The sequence below is a fragment of the Meleagris gallopavo genome, chromosome 15 (genome assembly GCF_000146605.3).
Source record: "Meleagris gallopavo isolate NT-WF06-2002-E0010 breed Aviagen turkey brand Nicholas breeding stock chromosome 15, Turkey_5.1, whole genome shotgun sequence".
NCBI classification, from domain to species: Eukaryota; Metazoa; Chordata; class Aves; order Galliformes; family Phasianidae; genus Meleagris; species Meleagris gallopavo.
The window spans coordinates 3,730,407-3,752,483 of NC_015025.2; the positions used below are offsets into that span (position 1 = coordinate 3,730,407).

At 42.2% G+C, this 22,077-nt stretch overlaps 1 protein-coding gene across 1 annotated transcript in view; it reads left to right on the forward strand.

Moving 5' to 3' along the window:
- SLIT3 (slit guidance ligand 3) overlaps window positions 1–22,077 on the forward strand; it is a 484,962-nt gene that overhangs the window by 262,877 nt on the left and 200,008 nt on the right. Inside the window, exon 7 of the mRNA XM_031555673.1 lies at window positions 18,261–18,329. Within this exon, the coding sequence (XP_031411533.1) occupies window positions 18,261–18,329 (69 nt within the window). The remainder of the gene's footprint in view (window positions 1–18,260; window positions 18,330–22,077) is intronic.

Below are 22,077 nucleotides of genomic sequence, written 5' to 3' on the forward strand. Positions count from 1 at the left end.
CACAGGTGTTCTTTGATTTACACACCCAGCCCCGGCACAGGAGGAATCAGGGTCTCACCTTTCCTCGAGCTGATATCAAGGGATGGCTGGCTGCAGTACTTAGAGGCACTCTATAAATGTCAGGATCTAAAGCTTTAATAAAAATTGTGATTGTCAAGTTAGGCAGTATCTATTATTTTGCTTTAGAAGACACGGAATCAGACTTGCTTTCTTGTAGTCACACTTTCCATCTTTCAGGAATACAGATGTTGTCATGGTTGGGAGCTGCCTCTGGAGGTCATTTTGTTCAACCTCCAGCTCAGCAGAGCCCAATGCTCATTGGATCCCCAGTCCTGTTTGTTACAATGGGAAGCAGACTTCTTCACAGCTTCACTAAGATCTATACTCACTTTTCTTGACAATTAACATATGAATTTAGTGTCCAGGATGGTTCACTAGATGACTGTTGCTTCCAACCATATACCAGTCGCCTATGAGTAGCTGAGAAAAATGTGACAAAATCTTGGGCCAACTCACTCCTGAAACACGTTAACGTTTCTGCAGCAGTAACTGTGAGGCTGTGATGCAAGCTGAACCAAGTTAATATTTAAAGCTGTAAGCAGAAAGCTTCAACGTGCCAATTCCCATTCTCCATCTCAGTTTGGCAGCCAAAATGCTCCCTTTGGAGCTGCAGAAATGACCATGCCAATGAGCATGACGGCTTGAGCACCTGGTGGGAGAGAGTAGGCCTCTGTCCCTCAGTGCCACTCAGCTGTTCCAGCACCTGTACTGGGAGCCTCTCTGACACAGATGCTCTGATGTGATAGCAGCAGGCTTGGCTGTTTCTATGGCTATCACTTTGCAGATTTATTGCTCTGTCTCAGAGTTCATTCAGCCTTTGAGACATGTTTTTGAGGGATCTTGGAGACTTAGACATGAGAAGCAGAGTCGCATATTCTTTCACACTGCCCTTTCCAATCAATCTTTAAAACTCATGTAGGAAAAGATTGGCTCTGAACTGTCTCTGTTTTCATGCCTTAACGTTTAACATGGCCTCAAGTTCTTCTGGATTCTTTGAAAATGAAAAAGTGCCAACATTATACAGAAACAATACCTTTGTAGATACTGCAGTAAGAACACAGCAATTGATGGACCATTAAAATATTCCAATTAACACTGTTTTTAAGAGCAGTTTGGAGAGTTTCCACTCGCAGACAGTTGTAGAGAAGTTGTTATGGGAGCCTGAGGCAGGGCACGAAGTCCCTTTGGATATAGGCTCTGAAATACACAGTGCAAGGGCTCACTATAAATTAGGGTGAGTGCTATTTACAAGCCCAGCAAGAACTGCCCTGTCTCAGCGTGGCCATTGCAACAGGCAGCACAAATGGCAGGTGTTTCCATCTGGAGCATACTGATGTAAAAATAAATGACTGAACAAATACCAAATAAATGCTGCTGCATGTGCTGGAGAATGAAGTGAGACGGTGAGGCTAGGTTCCTCTAGCAGCAGCACTGGTACAGTACAATATGATTTGGCCATTAAAAAATAAAATCTAAAATGATAGGAAATATAAAATGAAATGTTGGAGAAGGCAGTTTTCAGGATGTTTTTCACCATGCATTTCATTTTAAATGGTTAAAGCTTTTCATCTCATTCTCTTAGCAGTGCAGAGAGCCCAGAAGTAGTCTTACTAAAGTCCATGCTAAAGAAGAGCTTTTTCGTGTCACAGAGGGCAATGTTTTGCACAAGACAAAGCAGCTTCTGGTGAAGTGATGTTAAAATTCCCAAGAGGGCCATATTTAGTTGTGTGAATTATTTTCATATGAAGTGTTTTCTGCTGTTTAACTATGAAATACCAAGGAAGAATCTGCACACAGCGAGAATAAGTTAGCAAGTCTCAGGAACACACAATGTCCATTACAAACAGTGCATTTATATAGGAATTTGGAGTGAATTGACACTTTGAAAGTATTGTAGAATCGATGCATAAATTGTGCTCACTGCTCTGATAAAGAACTGAAGGAGAGAGGGCAGGAGAGGGCCAGGCTGCAGAGCACACCTGTGTTCAATTTCTGTTAGCTATCACCTAGAGAGCAGGAAATGTTTCTTGCAGGACTCTAGCCCTGAGTAAGCACGCTTATTTCTAGAATTAAAGCATGTGGATCTGGGTCTTGTTGAGCTTTGGGCTAATGCAGCACTATCAGCTGCTCCTTCCTTTACAAAAATATATTAAGCCACTGCCTGAGTTTCTGCTTGTATCATATCTTGGCATCCAGACGAGCATTCCTCCGCTGAGACATTCTTGCATTCCCGCAATAGGAATAGGGTGGCTCAGACACAGGTTCCCAGCAGCAGTGCCTGTGTTGCCAAGTGTTGCCTGTACCTGCAGGCCGCGTGCTCCTGCTTCTCCCTGCTCTGTGCTCTTGTTGGGCTGCGAGCTGTGTGGGGTCACAAAGCACTGTAGAAACGTGGTTCCTGGAGAAATGGTGGTACTGGGAGTTGGTACTGCCCCGTAAGAAATGTGCAGGGCAGGTTTAGCAGATCCTAACAAGTCGCTGCCCTTTTGTTATCTCCTGACAGAAGTTTGTTCCTCTGTTTGCAGCACTGCGGTAGGGAAAATCAATAGATTTACCCGCAAGCAGAGAACTGTCTGAATCTGAAACAGCAGCAGACCGACTGCGTGCTTCCCAAAGACTTTGCTCCTGTGCCACCCATTCTGATCCTGCACCTTTCAGGATGAAGGAAAAGCCACTTCTATAACCAGGGACAGTGCAGAGGGGCATCCTGGACAACAGAGTGCGTTTACTTGCGGTCAGTGGCTGTGTCTGTGCAGCCCCCATGCGCCGCATCAGGGAGCTGCTGCAGGGCCAGGTAGGGCAGCTCAAACTCTGCTGTGTGAGGTGCCCTTCTGCATGTCAGCATCTTCCTCCAAGCAAGACTGTCTGCACTCCTGAAAGGAAAGTCAGTGTACACATACGCTGTAGGGGAGAATGCCTGCAGCTGAGTGCAGGGGAGCTGGGGCCACCCTCACCCACCAACTGGGTCATGCACTTCTTTGAGGAGGAACTGCTGTAATTTCTTGTTATTGAGTCAATAGAAAGTAGTGCTGTGCATTCCCAACTTCTGTCTTTTTCCTTTTTTAGGCTTTTACTAAAAGGCAGAATTTTGTAGCAGTGGGATGCAGAAAAACACAAGCTGACAGGTTCATCTATCATGTTAATATGGGCTCATTGCATGTGTCTAAATATTTCACAGTTGTACATTGCATAATAGTTCATGTTACTGGGCCTGGAGGCTGCTTTCCTTCTACCCTGGGATCGCTTGAGAAATTGGGGATAATCTGCTTCATAGCCCTAACGGTTCCATTTGAGGACAAAATTCAGCATTTAGTATTTCTACAATACGCAGATATATGTCAGCACATTGCATTGACCATCTCTGTACATCTATTTATTTTCCAAGTACTTACATTACCTATGCAACATAAAAATTGGAGTCATGTGAGTACTGTAAAATACTATTGTGACTATTGCTAAATGGCTTTTCTTGGAAGATGCCCTCAATTCTGCCTGCACCTGCTATTACCATTGATCCATGTGACTTTTACAGAAATTAAACATCTAGATTGCACATTCAGGTTTTGGAAAAAGCTGAATTTGCTCTTTATGTTGAGAGGTATTTTGCATTCACCTACACAAACCAAAAATGTTCGACTGCAACCCCGCACTGCAGATCATATTTCTCATATTCACTAGTCAGCTACAGGATAGAAATAATTAAATATACCTGTCAAATTAGTTAAAATAATGAATAAGCCTAAGGAAATGATGATTGATGTGTGTAGCCATTTCCCTAGTAGAAAGTGATGGTGAATTATTTGCTGTATGCAAATACACAAGATATATCAATGAAAAATGACACTAGAAGCTTAACCAGCTTTGGACTGGGTTCCCAAAGGAAACCATTGTCCTGAGTCCTCCAAAATTCCTGGCTCTGCTTTCAAGACATTTGTGTAAAGTCTCAGTTTTACTGTTGCTGTTTGCAATAAAGCAAAATTAAAGGAGGGAGATAAAAAGTTGGCAAGATTTTCCACTTGTTTGGTGTAAATTCTGCAATGAGTCTACTGCAGTCTGTGCTTAACCTCAGTCAAAGCAGTGAATGGCAGGAGGAGAATCAACTGTTGATGTTGGATTGCTTACGTGTCATTGAATGGGCTGAGCAGCAGGCGTTGGTACCTGATGATGTGCCCGATGATGTGAAGGAGGTACAGGATATTTTTAAAATCTATACATAAATATTTTTTTAGAAGGATAAAACTCTCTTTTGGAACAAATTTCAGGTTGCTTTGATCTCAGTGGGTATTTTTGAGTGTTTTCAGAGCTGGCATAACAGTTCAGAGGTATTGAAGCACCATCAGCAATTTGGAAGTACTTGTCAGAGTCAGGCTCTTTGCACTCTGTAGAGGGTGAGAAGATCGCATTACCTCAACCAGAATAATTTGTAAACAATTTTCGTCCTCCTTATTTGTAAATTCGCGCCGTGCTCAATGTATTCCAGCAGTGTCCTCCTTTCTATCTCCTGTAATTGGTATTCATTGTGATAGTGACTATAATGAATTCAGGCGGTATCGCTGCGGCCATCGCCTTCGCTTTCCTAGAAGTTGCATTGTGATGCAATAATATTACAACATTAAAATAACACGTTACCAACTTTCCACTTTCTGTGGAGAAACATCACCTACAGCGTAAGTTAATTTTATGAATAGATTAGATTGAGCCTTTGCCATCTGTTCTACCCCTTATAATGAATGCAAAATGCATATATTTCACAATTATCTCATTTAAAAGAGATGATTGATTGAAATGCATGCACATGTTCGCTCCACAACGCAGAATGCACTTAAGGTGAGATATGCAAAACCAACCAAGCAGAGATTCTGAGTCGGGATGCTTTATGCTCACGATGTTTATCTCTGCTCGGTCCCATGCACAGGGCCATCCTCAGGCAGGCCTCGTGTCCCCAGAGCTGTGCCCATCTTTGCAGGGACTGACCCCGGCTGCTAGCACAGTGTTGCTTGGGGAACCGCTGCTCGCTGTACTGCCTGAGGGCAGCTTGACACACAGGGCTTTCCTCTCTTCCAGCTTATTCCATTCTGAATCACTAACCTTTAAAATCTACCTGCCCTGATCTTTCTAAATAACTTCTCTTGTCCTACATTGTAGTAAAACTTGGAGACAAAAAGTGAAGAGAATCTGAACGCTGTGCAGCCTGACTTGTGGCAGGCAGGAGATGGAGGGAGGAAGTGCATTGCTGTGTCAGTCCCCAGCTGAAGCTGCCGTACTGCCTGCCCTGTCCCATTTACATCAGAGGCATCAAAGCTGCTTCTGAAGAGTGCCTTCTAAATAGCTGTGCTTTCTACCAGATTATTGTGATGGCCAAGCAGTATTATTTTTTCCAAGTGCCGTTACAATCTTGGCACGTTTGCTAGCATCTCTTTTCACACCATAAGGGCTCATCATTCTTCAGAACTGCCTCTTGGGGAGAAGTTTTGTGGGGTTTTTGCACTGTCCACTGGCACGAAGAGGTGCTGGTTCAGCAGTAGTCTTGGACCTGGTGAGTTATTTCACTTGTGAGAGACCATTTCTGTGCAGGCTGTGCAGCAGTGCTTGGTCATCTCTCCACGTGTGGAGCTGCAGGGGCCAATCCCACACTGCAGGACACTCCTGTGAGCAGGGCTGCCCAAGGGGATGCTGTGCTTTCCCTGCTCCTGAAGAATTTGAGATGGTCCCAAGTGCACAAAGGCGCAATGGCAGAAATGTCTGCAGAGCAATAAGCTGCAAGCTCTGCAACATTCCTGATCAGCACTGGAAAACTCCAGATCCATTTCATGAAGTATTTAAACGTATGTTGCGTTTGGTAGTGTGATCAGACAGAGCTTGCATTTTTTTAAAACACATTTTAGGTTATGTAATCCCCTTTCCCATGTCTCTAGCTAATAAATAAAACACCAGGTGGATGCGCCATCACAGAATGATCTGAAATCTGTTGAATGCGCTAAACTACCATTTGTACCTCACTTGAGATTGATTTCACAGATTGGAAAACACACCAGTGATGTTTTGTAAATGAAAACACCTGCATTAGGTGGGGTGGCTGTTGGCTCTGTTCTGCTGTGCCATTGCAGTTCAGGTGTCTTTGTTCTGTGGATGCCCGCAGTTGTGGGCTCGAGCAGCCATGAGGGATCTGTCACCAACAACTCCTGAAAGCCAAAGCGTCGCTCCCAAGAAACAAATTTCCTCACTCTAAAGGTTGCTTTCCCCTTAGTAAAATGCCAGATAAACAAAAGCTGAAATGCCTCCTAAGTGTGCTCTACCGATAAAATAGAAGTACCTGAGCCTATGATACATCACAGCCTAGGAAATGGTATTTAATTGATGGCATTTAACATGATGATATTTAATATTTTTCAAAAATGAATATTTTGATGATAATCAGAGCGGAACACCTCCAATACAGCTGCATGTCATTTTGATTCACTCAACTTTTGTGTGCAGCATTTTCACTGTAACAGACATCAATTTTAGGCAAAGCGCAGATGTTTAATTATTCCTTATCAGCTTCAGACAAGCATAAATAGCAATCTTATTTTTTATTTTCGAGAAATTTTTAAACATCATCTGAAGGCTGCGCCTTTCCTTCTTCATATGGTAAAATCCTAATGCTACTCGCAAGACAGACAAGCATACCATACAGACCTAAGCAGAGCAGAATCTACTTCAGATTCAGTTCTGGTCATTCCAATGCTTTGTGTTTTGTGTACTGCATTGCCTTCTCCTGCAGCAGTTGGTCTCACAGTGCTGCAGGTGGCTCAGCAGCAGCGGGGCTCCGTGTGGCAGCCACCAGCAAAGCTGTGCCTACAGCTCAGCAGTAGGATCAGACTCCTTGCTGCTGGGTGAGGAGCTCAGTCTCAGCCCTGAGCCGGGGTGAGGTCTGTGATCAAGGCTGGGGTCAGCCACCAAAAGCCAATGTGGCTGTGGATGCTTCCAGGGACCATTTGCACACTTTGCTGAGCTCTGCGCGCCGTTTTCTGGGCTTGTTGTTCTTTATCCTAAGAAAGCATAGATAAATTTTTGATGCAGCACCCAATGCTGCAATGCTGCTTTCTGATGGAGAATAATGGATAGCAGATTTGGCCCTTTTTGTTTAATGCTCTTATAGAAGTCTCTTTGACAGAAATCAACTCCAGAAAATACCGCGATTTAAAAGCGGGCTATGTGGTATTCTTACTGTCCTTTTGATATAAAACTTGATTAAAATGGGATGTGACATCAGTTGAAAAAGGATGAAAATCAAATTTTCTTTATTTTGTACTTTTTTAGGCTAACCTACACCTACCGTTTATCTTTGGGTAATTTATGCTGTCTTTGTGCCATTTCTTAATTCTGAATACATTTGTTGAAAATTTCCTGTAGCATTCATCTATGATTGTCAAAGGAGCTTTTATTCTAGGAAAAAAAAAAAAAAAGTGCTGGTTTTAATTATAATCCCAAATAGCTTCATAACCACTGTGAACTCTGAATTTACATCATTTTTATGATAGCCACACCACTCCAGGTTTATTGATTTTGTCATCTGCTTCATTACATTTAATGCAAACCTTTTGTGTTGAATTATTCTGGTGCAGTGCTGGGTACACCGGGGTCAGCGCGTGTCGTCTCTAAGCCAAAGCAGCACAGCAACAGCATTGCAGGGCTGCACCCGTGAATAAATGGGGGCTCTGAATACCATCCACCACCAGAATAAAGTTTGCATTCTCCTCTTGACCCTTCCAGTCGGACAGAAGGTGAAGCCATAATCTGAGTCTTCTTCTCCTCTTCACCCAGCACAAGTTTTGGTGCAGGGAGGGCAGGGCTGCTGCTGCAGGAACCCTCCTGTGCAGGACAAGGAGTGCAGGGCTGCTGCTTGCAGGCGGTGGGAAAGGCAGTGGTTTGGGTTTTGAGACAGAGATGCTGCAGGTGTCCCTGCTCTGAAGCTGTTTTACCATTTTGTTGGGATTAGGTTTTGATTTTTCATCTTGTAAACAGGCAATAGTACTCATAGATTTATTGCACCTTTCAGGGTGAATAAAACTCCCTTGATTCTTAAAGCTCCCGCATCACTTTTCTGGATAATACAGATGTTATTTGTGTAAATTTCAGTGATGAAAACCTGGTGCAAACTGGTCGATGAATTCTTGTTTTCCCCAGGAGGCTCTGACTTAGGTTCAAAAATTAATTCCAGTAATTGATCAGGGAAGTAGAGGCCCCGTTCCTCCTTGGCTATGGAATGAGATGGATGCTCCCCCTGCCCCAGCATGGCTGCTGCTGTGCTGCTGTCACAGCTTCCCCCACTGCAGCCCCTGTGTGCAAGCAGGCCAGGGCTGCAAACAACAGCAGCGCCTGTGCAATTTCTTGCCATATAGGAAACACAGAAGGGAATGCTTATGCTTCTGGTTTAGTATGGTACGTGGCTTCACCATTCACGTAGTGCACTTGGGTGGATCCATGAGATAAAGGGGCCTTAGGAAAACAAAGCCATCTGCAATTCAGTTCAGTCTGAGATTGTCGTGCCTTGAAAGGAAAACGTTTTTGGAGGAAAACAAAACTTCAACTGTAACGGCATAATTTTATTTTAAAGACTTTTATTTTTGGGGGGGGTGACGGGGTATACATATGTTTATACAGCAAGTGTTGATACATGGTTGTGTGCAGCTGAGATTGTGTAAATCACATTGAATCATAGAATCGCTTGAGTTGGAAGAGTCCTTTATAGGTCATCTAGTCCAATGCCCTGCAGTGAACTAGGACCCCTACACTGGGTCAGGTTGCTCACGCATGGATATTGTGGAGAGCCAGTGGAGGATTCTTCTTTTATTTAATTTTTAAAAAAGCATTTGTGCTTGGGATCTGCAGTGTTTTCAATACGTCCAATGTAAAATAAGGATTTAGCTTGAACAAAGTATAGAAGGAATCCTCAGACACTCAAATGGGTTTGGAGGTTAATAGAAGTAATGTAATGTTGATTGTCTAGGTTTAAATCTGATATTAGCCTTAATGAAATACCTCTGAGGAAGGTAACAATAAAAATTATTTTCTTTAAGATCAGATGGAAAAAAAGTAGGCTAGCAGCACTGGGAATGGCCCTGAGATAATGGTCCCATTTGCACAGCTGATTTTTGCCACAGAATGCCATTCTCCTCTACTATTTTTTCCTAACAAAAGCCTGTGGGATCTAATTTTGCTTTTGTTTACCCTTTGCTAGTTCCATAAATGTCAGAGGAACAAATGAGAGAATTCTGTCTTCATATGGAAGTAAACTCCACTCCAGTTCTCCGTACTGTTTGGAGTTATTTTTTCAACTGGTTTCCAACAGTAGAGCAATAACTCTGAGGTAATGTGCACACAGCTCTTGTTCATTAGTTTCACACCTGGAGTTCTTCCTTTCTTTTGTTTTACCAGAGGAAGTGAGGATCTCAAACCTCCTTTGGAAGGAACATGAGACATTCAACAGAGATCAAGATAATTTCACTGTATAAGTCCATCTCAATATCCTGTCTGTCAAAAGGTGCTTATACAGCAGCCACAATGCAGTAGACCAGAATACAAAATGGTTCTTTTCCCCAGAAAAAGAAGTCATAAATTAACTCTCATTTAAGCAGATAACTTAACGTGCTCCCGTAGAGCTCTGGCGTGGTGCACAAGGGCTGTGCATGCAGAGGGTTTGTGCTCAGTCCTGCAGCATTCCTGCAGCATTCCCAAACCCAGTCCACTTCTCAATGCAGCCAACCTTGCCATTTTTTGTGCATATTAAAAACAGTTTCATGTGACGTGTGGTAGGAAAAGGATCCTTCAGCCGTGAGAGGCAGTATTAAATAGAGGTTGAGTTCTTCCTAATTTTGTGGCCCCTTGGTATCCCCATACACAAGTTTTACCCTTGCTTTCCTTTACATTTTATTTATATACTTCAGCTCAGCTCCTGTGCAGCATCAGCTGTGTTCCGTCCTGCCTTTAAAGCCAGGCTTGGCTGGAAGGTGGCTGCTGCAAGGAGGTTATGTGGGTTGCTTTGGTTGGTTCCCTGAAACCCAGGGCTCGCAGTTGGCCGAGCAGTTTTGTTGGAGGGGTATATTGGGGGGCGGGGGGGGGTGCTACTTGCTTTTAGCTCTCAGCGTTGTGCTGCTGCCTGCTGGGAGCCGTGACTCTCCCAGTCCTCGTGCAGCAGCTGGTGGGCGTCACTAGGGGTTACTGAGGGGCACGCACCAGGCTGTCACAAGTGGGTGTGCAGCACTCAGGAGTGACTGAGAAGGATGGGAGAGGTGAAGTGGAGCCAGGGTTGTGCAGGTACCCTCTTTACCTACTTATAGAAGATGTGTTGCTTTGATTGCGAGGGAGAAAGCTTGGGCTTCTCTGTTTTGCGTGCTTTCACGTTTCAAAGTGAATTAGATGTTTGAGATTTCTTTAAGGGGTCAGTTAAGGCAATGGTATGCTCATTTCATCCTAAACTGCTGTCTGATCTTACTTAAGAGTGAAAGCTGTCTTGCACAAGACTTCCTTCTTGTTGCTGCAGTCCTGGCAGAGGAAGCAGCTGTCTGCTATGAACAGATATATGGATTACAATCAGGAGAAAAAAAACAACACAAACCATGCCACTCAGCACAAAAGTTTCAAAGTTTGAATGGATCAAGTTTACTTTTAGGTCTCTGTTAATGACTTCAGTTTTGCTGGCTTTGTAAAATCATTATTCAGAAGCTACCAAGTAAATGTGAGTGAACAGCTTAGACATGCGGCCATTTATTTTTAAGAAATCACAATGTCTAATGTGACCTGGAGGTTGATGTGATTACTTTTTAAAATGAAATATTTTCTTTAAAAGAAACACACAACGACTAGCATATGTTCAGACAAAAATGCTGAAGTCTGTAACTTCTAGGGTTTTATATAAGCTGTAAAAAATTAGTTTGATGTGCTGACTATATTTCTAATGATAAACCATCACCTTTTAAAATTTGAATGAGGGATGGTTATTTCATTATGCTGACTTTGCTGGTTTTAATTGGAATAACTTTCACATTTCTGCTCGTGCATTCATAGTCAAATGCTGACTTTAAAGTCAACTTACCAGAGCCTCCTGCAAGGTGGAATGAAGCCCTCTGGAGGTGACCTATTGTCTCATTTTGGCAGCATGTGTTGTATTGCAGACTGTCCCTTTGTACCAGACTTCTAAACTGTGGAGTTTTAGATCCGGAGTTAAGCTATTTGTTGCCCAGCAGTTCATTTCTCCTGGCTAACAGGGATCCAGCAGGAAATCTAGGAGCAAAGCTTCTTTCCCTGGCTACTTTTCCATTCTATCCAAGATCCAAGTGTGCAGGATGATATCAGGTACCAGTAGGGTTTTTGAGGGTATTTTTACTTTCAAGCACTGCAATTCGGTAAAAGGTCAGTGCTGTTAGACATATTTTACCTATATATTTATCAGTTTGGCATGCACCAATAGTAACATTATCAATAGTTATCCATTGCACTAAGTGACATTCAGCACTTCTGATAGAAACTTACCCCGTTCTCTCCTTTGGGTTGGTATTTTACATGTCCTGAGGCTGGGGAAAAACATTTTAATTTAGAAATGATGTAGGTAAGTAGAACTGGAAGCAGTGCACTCAGTTCCTGAAATTTTATAAAACCTCATTGTGCTGCTGACAGCTGTGCGTCTGCAGGGAGAATGAATAAATGTATTAAAGAGTGAGGCACTCCAGTACTACAGCGATCACATAAATGCCAAAAATAGATGAATACCATTTGCTTTAGTGAATTAAATCAATAGTCCTATGGTTTCTTGTAGGAGGAAAGAAACACTCCCTAGTGAGAATGTGGAAGGCTTGTCACATATGCTCTGTGCCCTGCTCCTGCAGGATGTATAGTAGTGCCACACTGCTTTGGTTAAACATTGTTGTGGAAGTTAAAGATCTGCTAACAAAAACTGAACGTAGTGCTCCAAACACACCGGATGCTTATGGATGTTCAAATAGGAACATTTATTCCAAAGCGCTTGTAAACATCAATCTGCTGGATGGATTGTTGTCCTTACCCTGGGTGATACACATTTCTCAGATGACATAAATTTGGCTGGCTTGGAAACGATAAAACAAAATGGCTTTTTGTGTCAACTATGATACAGTTTGCGGCGTATTTTCATAGCACTTTGCTAAGTATTTCAAAATTGATGTGATTGCTGGGTCCCAAGATGAGTAAGAGCAACATTATTTTTAGGTCCCATTTAATATATCAGGTCATTTATTTGCTTTCCTTTCTTAACATCTTCTCCAGGTTTCCTTTTGATTAGCTTTTCTTTAACATTCTTTCTGACTAGAAACTGGTTGCTTTTCTTAACTTTTATTGTTCTGTATATGCCCTGTTAACCAGGCTTTTGTTTGTTGTGCTGCTGGGAATGTGTTGCACAAAAGTTCCAGATTTGGTGGATTTGGGCCGAGCGGTGGGTAGCAGCAGAGGACTCACCTCACCAAGGCACAGTTTGTGTGACACTTTCTTTACCTGTGTCGTGAGATGATTAAACTCAGCCTGGGTTGGTACTGGAAAAAGATGGATAGATCTTTAGATTCATATGTCACTGCTCAATAAATATTGCATTTTTGTGAGTGGACTCTGGCACTGCTGATAATGAGTTGGGTGGGACTGGTCAGGCTCTGGATGTAGACAGAAATGAGGTTTCCTCCCCTGTGGACCTCACTGTCAGGACATGGCAACACGCATATCTGAAATAAGAGCTTTTGAGCTTGGAGAGCAGAGTCCAACAGCTGAATGTGTATAGTGTTACAGCCCAGTGCAGCCTCCAGTCAAATGTTCTTCGTCCTTCAGTTGCTCATAGCTTACCCCCTTCACAGAAACAATTTCTTAATGTTTTGGGGTCTGTGTGATAAAAGGGCCTCCTGCACTCCTCTGCTACTTGTGGGTAAGGAGGAGCACAGCCTTTCCCTTAGTCACTGCTTTTTGGAGACAGAACATCAACATCTCTCACTCAGGAGTGCTGGCTTCTTTGTACTGTTGTGTTTGCAGACAATGCTCACTTTCTAACAACAGCAAAGGAGCAAGTTTAGTGCTTGCTTGCACCTTTATCAGCATCCCCAGGGTAACAGACCTGAATATGAGTTCCAGTGGGAATTTCACTGAGTACTCATTGCCTTGAGTAGTGAGAATAAAGTTGATGTAAATGTCTTAAAAGCTCAGGAGCTTCAGAATAAATTCTAATGTGTTTTCTACCTTTAGTGCTACCTCACCTAAACTTGCCCATATGCTTATTTGGTATTGATTGCAAATCAGCTATGGGTCTGACTTGCAAAGTACATCACTAAGAACTAACTTCCTTAGGAAGGAAGACACTTAAAGCCAGAGGATCAGGAAGTTGTGTGTGCAGTGAAGCAACTGCTACACAACAAATCTCAAGTATTTTTATAGTACCCATTGCTGGTTTTGTTTTATACCAGTAAGAAAGCAATGGACCTAAGAGCAGAGTTGCATATGCACATGGGTCTTCTTCGTCTGTTTCAGCAGGCCTGAGAATCACAGAGTAAGGTGTAACTAGAGTGAGGAGTCAGAATTTGGAGCTCCCTTTGTAGCTCAGCCATTTAGGAGCACTTGCAAGTAAAATCCCAAACCTCTGACTTTGCTAATGCCCAGACAAGTGGGCAGTGAGCAGAAGAAAGCTGCAGCTAAGCCAGGTGGCTCCTTGTCTTAATGTAATCAAAACCTCTTACTTTTCTTTGACTATTTTTAGTGGCCTATAACAGAATTTCCTAGAATAATTTTCATGCCTCAAAGACAGGGTTGCTGTTGCCTGATCAGTGTGAGCAACGACTGTGTCTGATGGAGGCATAAAAAGCTTAAAAACAAACAAAAATGGAAGCAGAGCACCCCCATACCCTCATCACCCGAAGTGCCGCTTATCCCAAAATCAAAGCCCACACAAAGATGAAACAGCCTGCCTTTTCTAGCCCCATAGCAAAATTGGGAACCTGTGCAATGCAAGATCAGGACTGGAAGGCCCTACCTGAGTCATTTAAAACTGATGTAGCATCTTGAAAAACGTGGTGTTGGTAAACTGTGACCAAGTGGCTGTGGGGTTAGTTATTATTCTAGCACTTCTTGCATGTTGAAAAACTGAGTTCAATCATGACAAAATAAATCAATAAATAGCAAAACACCCAAAACTCAAGATGGAGCACCTAGATTTGTTCTTCCCTCTGTGGGATCAGCTGGCTATTTTTTGTCTTTGAAGGCACTGCGATCAACCAGCATTTCTTACCAAAATGTTCTGTAACAGAAGTCCAGAGGATTTGTTATAAAAGATCTGATTGACAAATTTGTTGGTGTGTTATGCTGAGATTCCACAGTTCATAAATGCAAGATGCTCCCTGTTTGGATATTCATCCTCTAGGTCTTTATACTCATTTCCCATTTAAAATTAAGCTATCAAATTACAAGAATTTCTGCTGCTTTGCCCAAATTTTCCAACCACGGAACAAGGTCGACACTGTTGTGTCTTTATTCACATCTCCCTGTTCTGACATTATTTATTGCTGATTTTTGTCTGAAGATCTAGAAGACATCTCAAGTTGTTGTATGACTGCAGGTGATAGAATTAATCTAATGTAATATGTGTTAGTAGAGGGGACAGATGTCTGGAGATCAAATGTCAAGATTCCTTTGTGTTCTGTCATTTTCCTAACCATGTATAAGAGGTGCTTCTGGTGTCTGGGCCTTGAGTGAGTTTACCTTCTCCTAATTGCTAAGGTCTATTGCATTTGCTCTCTTCCACAGCCGCTATCTCATCATGTAATTTTCATGTTTGCTAAAAACATCTAAGCCTCTTAAAGGCACGAGAGCCCTAGTTTTCCTCTCAAAACTGCATTTAGTAAATTATTGATAACAAGGATGTGTAAACAAGCAAACGGCAGATTCGACATGGTTTTCAGAAAGCACCTTGTTATAACACCTTGCTTTGTTGCATCCCACTTATATGGGCACCCCTCCCTGCGCTCCGGTGGGACGGAGCCAGATGTGCAGCTGGGAGCCCTTGGTGCATCCCTGTGCCCAGAGCATCCCTTGTGCCATGGGGAGGAGCCCATGGAGCCAGAGCCCTCCTTGCTGCTCTGCTCTCCAGAATTCCTGCAGTTCTCTGGCCTGCTGGAGAAACAGCCCCAGACAGCTTTGTCTGTCTGACAGCTGATATTATATTGAGGATTGAAGCATCCGATGTCTTTCATTTTTAAAAGTTTTGGCTCTGTAATGGATTTGTTGCTATACTGAACATGCATAGAGTCTGTTTCAAAGAAAATAAAACCCAAAGCCAGTGGCATGCTGCTGTATCTATGTGCTGTAACAGCAGCCTGTGGAGGCTTGTTTGTGCTCCTGCAAAATGAGCAGACTAATGCACCACTAGATCTGTAGCAGTGCCATGATGTACATGGGCCTATACAAACACTGATCCCATGTATAATCCCTGTCTCAGCATGCCTCAGGGTGGTCAGGCCTGCCCCAGGGTGCTGCCATCCTCGAGAAGGATGTGGGCGGCCTGCATCCCCCTTGGGCACAGGGATGGAGGAGGGGCCCATGGTTCAGCAGCTACGGCCCAGGAGGTGAGGGAGCTCCTGGCCATGCTGCGGGCTGAGGCAGCTGCAGAGGGACCCTGCTCCAGCCACAGCAGTCAGGGGGTGCTGACCTCCTCACCTCCTCTGCCCCATGCTCTTACATTATAAATTTCTACTAATTACTGAAATTAAATTTCTCTAGCTATTTTTTTCTCCATTAAGTGCTTTAGTTCCAGATTTTCCACAGTTTCATAATAACATTCTAATGAGGTGGTCTCCTTTTAATATTCCTAATACAATTCCCTGTATGGTTTGCCATTCGTAAGGTGAATGATTGGTAACATTTTGGAGTTACAGCTTTTCTTTGTCTGCGGTACTCCATACTTGTCAACTGAAAGCAAGAAAAAAAAAAGATGTAAGTAACTGCAAACCTTATTTACTGCAGTAAATAACTTTCATATTCTCTAACACCCATTTTATCTTCCTCAATTCTTCCCCTTCTCCCCTTTGGGGCTGTGGCAGAGCAGAACAACAGATGGTTATCAGTCAGGAGTAACTAGGGAAACACAGAACCTGCCCCAATTGCTATGGAGACAGCCATTTGTGTGCTGGGTATGCACCATTTGTTGCATCAGCAACCAGAGGGAGGGGTTTTTTAATAGAAAAAAATTGTTCTAAAGCCCCTGATATTGAAAGGAAACCTTGGTTTATGTGTACTTATCTAGGTTGGAAGAGGCAGGGCTCTACCTGTTCGTTTGTCACCTAGGTTTGCATTAAGCTAATACTTGTTTTGGACAGCAACATTTTGAATTGTGAATTGATGTGATTAACTTAGAGCAAATACTTGTACTTTTGCACAGCCTGCAGAGCAAATATTCATAAGCAGTTCTTCTTCCCATCAGCCCTTCCTCCCTTCCTGACCCATAGGTGTGGGAGGGCTGACACCCAGAGCCGTTCCTGTGCCCGATGCTGCCATGCACATGGCTTGTTTCTGTGCAGTGCTTCAGCTGGAGCTGTTGGCATAACCAGAGCACTGCAGCTCTGTCCTCTGTGTTCTGCACCACCAATTTACTCACTTGAGAATTATGTTAACACTGAACTTAATGTAGCAATTCTTCTATTTTTCTAATGCAAGTAAGCTTTTATAAAATTATTCTAGTAATGCTTCAGTGAAGAGTACAAATTATAAATGAAAAATGCACTAGAAGTGGCTTTCAAATAACTTTATGCCAATTTAATTCAAATTCAGTATTAGTTCAGAGTAGCATCTGTTACCATTTGTAGTGCTTCATTATCAGCTGAAGGAGTAGTCCTTTAGTTTGGTATGGGAGAAATTTTACCTACATGTATCAGGTCACTTGTTTCAATTTTTGGCATTCTCAGGTATTCATGTAAGAAATACCTTGGATATTGGGCAGTAAATGTCATAGAGCACCTTTCTAATACTTACCGTTTATTGAATACTACCAAGTAGGTAGTATAACTACATATAGCTAGGGTACAACTTTTACAGTGTTTGCATAGACTGGGCAGTTTTTATTAGAAAAGAAATGGAAAAACTGGGAGGAAAATGTCCAAACTGAGGCTCCATTGGAGACTTAATTAACAAAATCCAATTCTTTTCCATCTACAATTCTGTATGTTGCAGTGGATTTACATTCTGCTGGAATGGCTATTGAAAAGTCATCTGTTTTAAATACGTTTGCAGCGTGATGTTTAACGTGGATACTCCTGGATAAATGTGCAATATAGTATTTTACTAACCGGGAAATGCTGAAGCTCAGATCTAGAACAGCAGATATGTAGAACTTTACATTACTAGTCGTAATCTCCCATCTGTGACAGTAGGACTTTCTGAAATACACAAGTAGTCTATAGCACTTCTTTGTATGGTAAACTTCTAAAATATGATAAACAAAAGCATCTGAAAGGTATTCATCACATTGCTGGTTAATGTGAGCTTTTATTTAGAAGTTAACTAGATTCTGGAGAAAACATACAAAGAAGTTATATTAATTAAATTACTGTCACGATGTAATTAAAAACAAGACGAGTGCTTGATCTCTGCAGTGCATCAGAAAGAAAACAACCAACCAGCCAACAAAAAGAAACCCACGCTGAAATGAAGTACAAAGCACTGATCTCACCTCTCACTGTTGGGACGTTTAGTGTTTGGTACTTGAAGGATTTCTCCAGGTATCAGAGTATGGCAAACTGCTGAAAAAACACCATGTTAGGTTACCTGGTGTTACGTGAGTACCAGCTGCTAGGTACACATCTGTGTAGACTTTTAGTGGGAAATGCTGGCGATAGGTGGATGGTTGGACTGGATGATCTTACAGGTCTTTTCCAGCTTTGGTGATGATGCTATGATTCTGTGATTTTTAAGCATTAACTAACTTTCAATGTTAGTAAAAGATGAGATAATTTCAGTTTGGGATGTTTTTACTTTATATCTTTATTTATATATCTATATCTTTAATATTTTTATAGCAGTTTGGATTGTTTGTTGTTTTTTGTTTTTTTTTTAATTCAGTACCATGATAAAAATTACTTTGCTGTTGATTTTTCTTTCTCAAAGACATTTGAAAACTAAATGCTCTTATTGTTGAGAGCGAAAATTCTAAATCTTCCTATTTAAAGGATTGTTTCAAATGGCAAAAATAATATCAGCATTGTAGAACCCTATTCCTTCCAAATGTTATTTGAAATGTAACTCTTCAGTATGACAAATAACATTCAAATCTAAATGGCTAAGCCAGAGTGTTACACAGGGGAACGGTATTTTAGCAGTTAGAGCAGTGTCTTGCCTAAAACACAGAGCATCTTGTGAAAGAAATCTGCTGGGGTGCAGCACTACTTTTCATTTCATGGAGAGGTGATATCTCATTTTTAGCTTGAAACCTTTTTTTTTTTTCTTCTCTCTAAAATATAAATTTTAAGGATAGATAATGATTTATTGCATGAAATTCAGTCATGTGGTTATCATAACTTTTTAATAGATACAGAGATAAGCTTTGTAGTCATGAAGCTGGATACACATGGCATTATTACTGTATCTCTACCAGATGAAAGGAGCCTTTTTCTCTAGACCATTTTATACATTCAAGCATTATTTGCAAGCATTTGTGTCACATGTCATGTAAACCCCACATGCCCTCTAAATGTTTTCTTTCCTGATGTGTTTGCTCCACTCTCTGGGGTTCCTGCCATTGTTCTTTGTAGCTGTTGCACTCTCTGCTGCCCATTTGCCCCTGCTGGGCTCAGGTTGGGAAACCGTGTGTGTGTGTGTGTGTGTGTGTGTGTGTGCTGGCCTGCCAGGATCCCAGCGCTGGGCTTCATGTGTGAGAGGTTCAGCACTGGCACCCAAACACGTGCTTTCACCCAGAGAAAAGTTAGAGATCCATCTAACCCAGAGAAAAGTTAGAAGCAGAAAGTTTGGCCATGTTTTCTTGTTCATCCCCTGCCTTGCAGCTCTAACAACGTGCCAGCCATGCTGTCTGGCTGTCTCTCACAGCTCCGTCTTCGTGGCTTCATTCATTGCACACACTCTTGTAACACTTTTTCAGCATGAGAACATGTGTTTCCTTTAGAGGTAGTTGAATGACTTGGTAGTTATAGATAAAGCCTGAGATGAGAGCTGGATTCCTGCAAAAGGCAGTAAGAGAGCAAAGATAGAAAACTTAACCTTGTCCAATGAAAAATGGTGACTAAAATCTGAGCTAGTTTCATCTGGCTTCTCTTTTTGGCCACTGCGTTACACCACTGCATACATGACAAATACTGAAGAGACAAAATTATTTTATAGAGAGTAAGAGCTCTGACAAATCGAAGTAATGTTTAAATCTGAATAAATGCTTCTGCTGGCTGAGACCATTTTTTTCAATGTCTATGAGACCAGAGCAGCTGACCCAGTCTCTGTAATATGGTGCTTGGGAGGGGTGAGTGCCATGCAGAAGGCAGTGATGAGGGAACGGGAGTGGTGTTGCACATTCCTCAAGGAAATGCATGTCCAGCTGCTCTTGAATGCTGACTTTTACATTTTTCTGAAGTTGAATTTCTACATTCTCTGCATATCATTAGTTCTTCTCAGTGGATGTTGAACACTCTGCTCTGGGCATTGAAGAGCACAGCAAACCCAGCTTGAATATGCGGTCTGGCTGCTGGCCCATGTCATGTGCGTTTTATTCTATCTTCATGGATATACAAGGATATGCTGAACACCCACCTTTGGCTTTCTGTAGGGCTGTACGTGAGGTTTTTCCCAAACTTTGAACTAACATGTTGTCTTGGTAGGAAGCCATTGTTCAGACTCTGAACTCTAAAGCTCAGCCTCTCACAGGCTGCTATGTGTATGCAAAGAAACTGAACTTCTACTTTTACACACAGAGAAATGCATTAGCAGGTAAAGGGTCTTAAACATAGACATACTTAATTTCAAGATAACTAATAGTTCCTTTCCTTCTGCAAGGAAATTCTCATGCTTAAAGTTAAGCACAGAACTGAGTGCTTGGTTGTAGTGGGTGTCAGGAGTCAGGAGCCCTGCTCCTCGCAGGGAGCATTACACATGTGGGTGCCTTCCAGAGACATAGATTTAATTTATGGAGTAGAAGAACCAGGCTGTATTGAGTGTCAGGTGACATCTATAATGAGTATTTTCCTAATTTACTGAGCATCCTGCTACGTTCAGGTATTGTGCTGTATCTAGAGGTTTCTCTTACAGTAGTCCTGTGGATTATTTACATAGGCTAAACTTCATTGTTAGCATTAGCATGATTGGGCCTATAGGAACATGATTAAGGTTATTGTGCTTTTTCAACAAAAATCAATCTATGAGAGGAGCATTTTTTAGGAAAGCAGTGCACAGCATATGAAGCTTCTTAATAGAAGGCCTTGTGAGTAGCATGCCGGGTTTATTTGCTTGTTTTAGTGTATCTGGCAGAAAAATCAATATTATAGTGTAACTCAAATAAAAATAGGCAATATATAATACTTCTTGTAGAAGGAAAGAGAGAGGTGGTTCTCAAATTGCTCCTGCTTTCTCTTCATCTTTCTAGCATGTGCCAGCTTTATGCTTAATAAAGTATGCTTAATAAAGCCAACTGAAGTGTAAAGTACTTAGTCATGCAACCAGAGTTATATTTAACTCATCCTAAGTTCATTCCTCCTGAAATCCAGCATTCTTTCCATCTGAACAAAAAAATGCTAACGACCCACCAATTAAACAGCAATCTTGGAAGAAGTCACTGAAGCCACTCGGCAGCCACTTGGTTGTCTCAGCAGTCGGATGCACATAGCTGTTGTCACCTTGTGACACTGTTGTCACCCAACAAGGTGGTGGGAGAGGCAGAGCAAACATAAATAAATAAGTATGTATATAGTTACATAAATACATATTTAAAATATGCATGAACTGTCATGCTACAGAATCCCTTCTGGATGATTTTACATCCGGGTGTATGTCGGTATAGGAGATATTGCTGGAAGTTTTGCCAAATTCAGCATGTTCTCCAAAGATATGAGAGCGATGAGAAATCTTAGCTGCCTTTATGCCTGCTATGCTTTTTAGCAGACCTTCTATGCTACTTCATGCACTTAAATCATAAAAATCCCAATGTTCATTGGGACCAGACCAAGGGCAACTTCCCTTTGGTCTTCAGACACAAACTCATACCTGGGTCACTCAGTGTCAGCGGAGCAAACAGAGCCAGGAGTTTGCTCCGGTTTTTGTCTGTGATGCAGGCATTGTGCTTCCACATGAGTAGGTGCACGGGTGTATTTCTGTAGGTGTAACATTCAAGAGATCAGATGTCTGAAAATGTAAGCGCTAAATTTTACATTACCACTTACAACTGTAATTTTCTAACAAGAGAGGCAGATGCACCTGTACCGCTGCATCCCCACCTATTGTAATGCATATGCACGGGCAGGGAAACAAATGGGAGAAGCCCGCACTCCAGATATTAAATGAGACATTAGGAAGCAGCGTGGTGCTGTGAGTGTCCGTGTGCGGATGCTCCGTGTGGCGGCCGCACTCCCTGATGCAGTTAGGCAGGCTTTGCATTCGCTCAGATGTCTTTCAATAGAATGGGCTACCAGATGGGACCGGTAACAATGCGCGGAGGCATCGAACCACCACAGACATTTGGTGCTTAGAATAATAAAAAGACTATAAAATTAGATTAGTTGAGTCTAATTTGGAACTGGTGTATTCCCTGTTTGCTCTCACAGCTCTCGGGCAGATAAAGCTGAGAGATTTAGTACTGTCAGGACAGAGGACTCCAACTTCCAGTAAAAGAAGAAAAGGCATTGTGGGAGGTCACGGAGGGCAGCCCGGTGACCTCCAATGATTTACAGGCCTTTAGCTTAATGAAATTGTTTCACTGACATGACGGTAAAAGCTCATAATGGATTGGATGCCCTAATGTAATGAAATTACTCCCTTCTGCCTTTAAAAAAA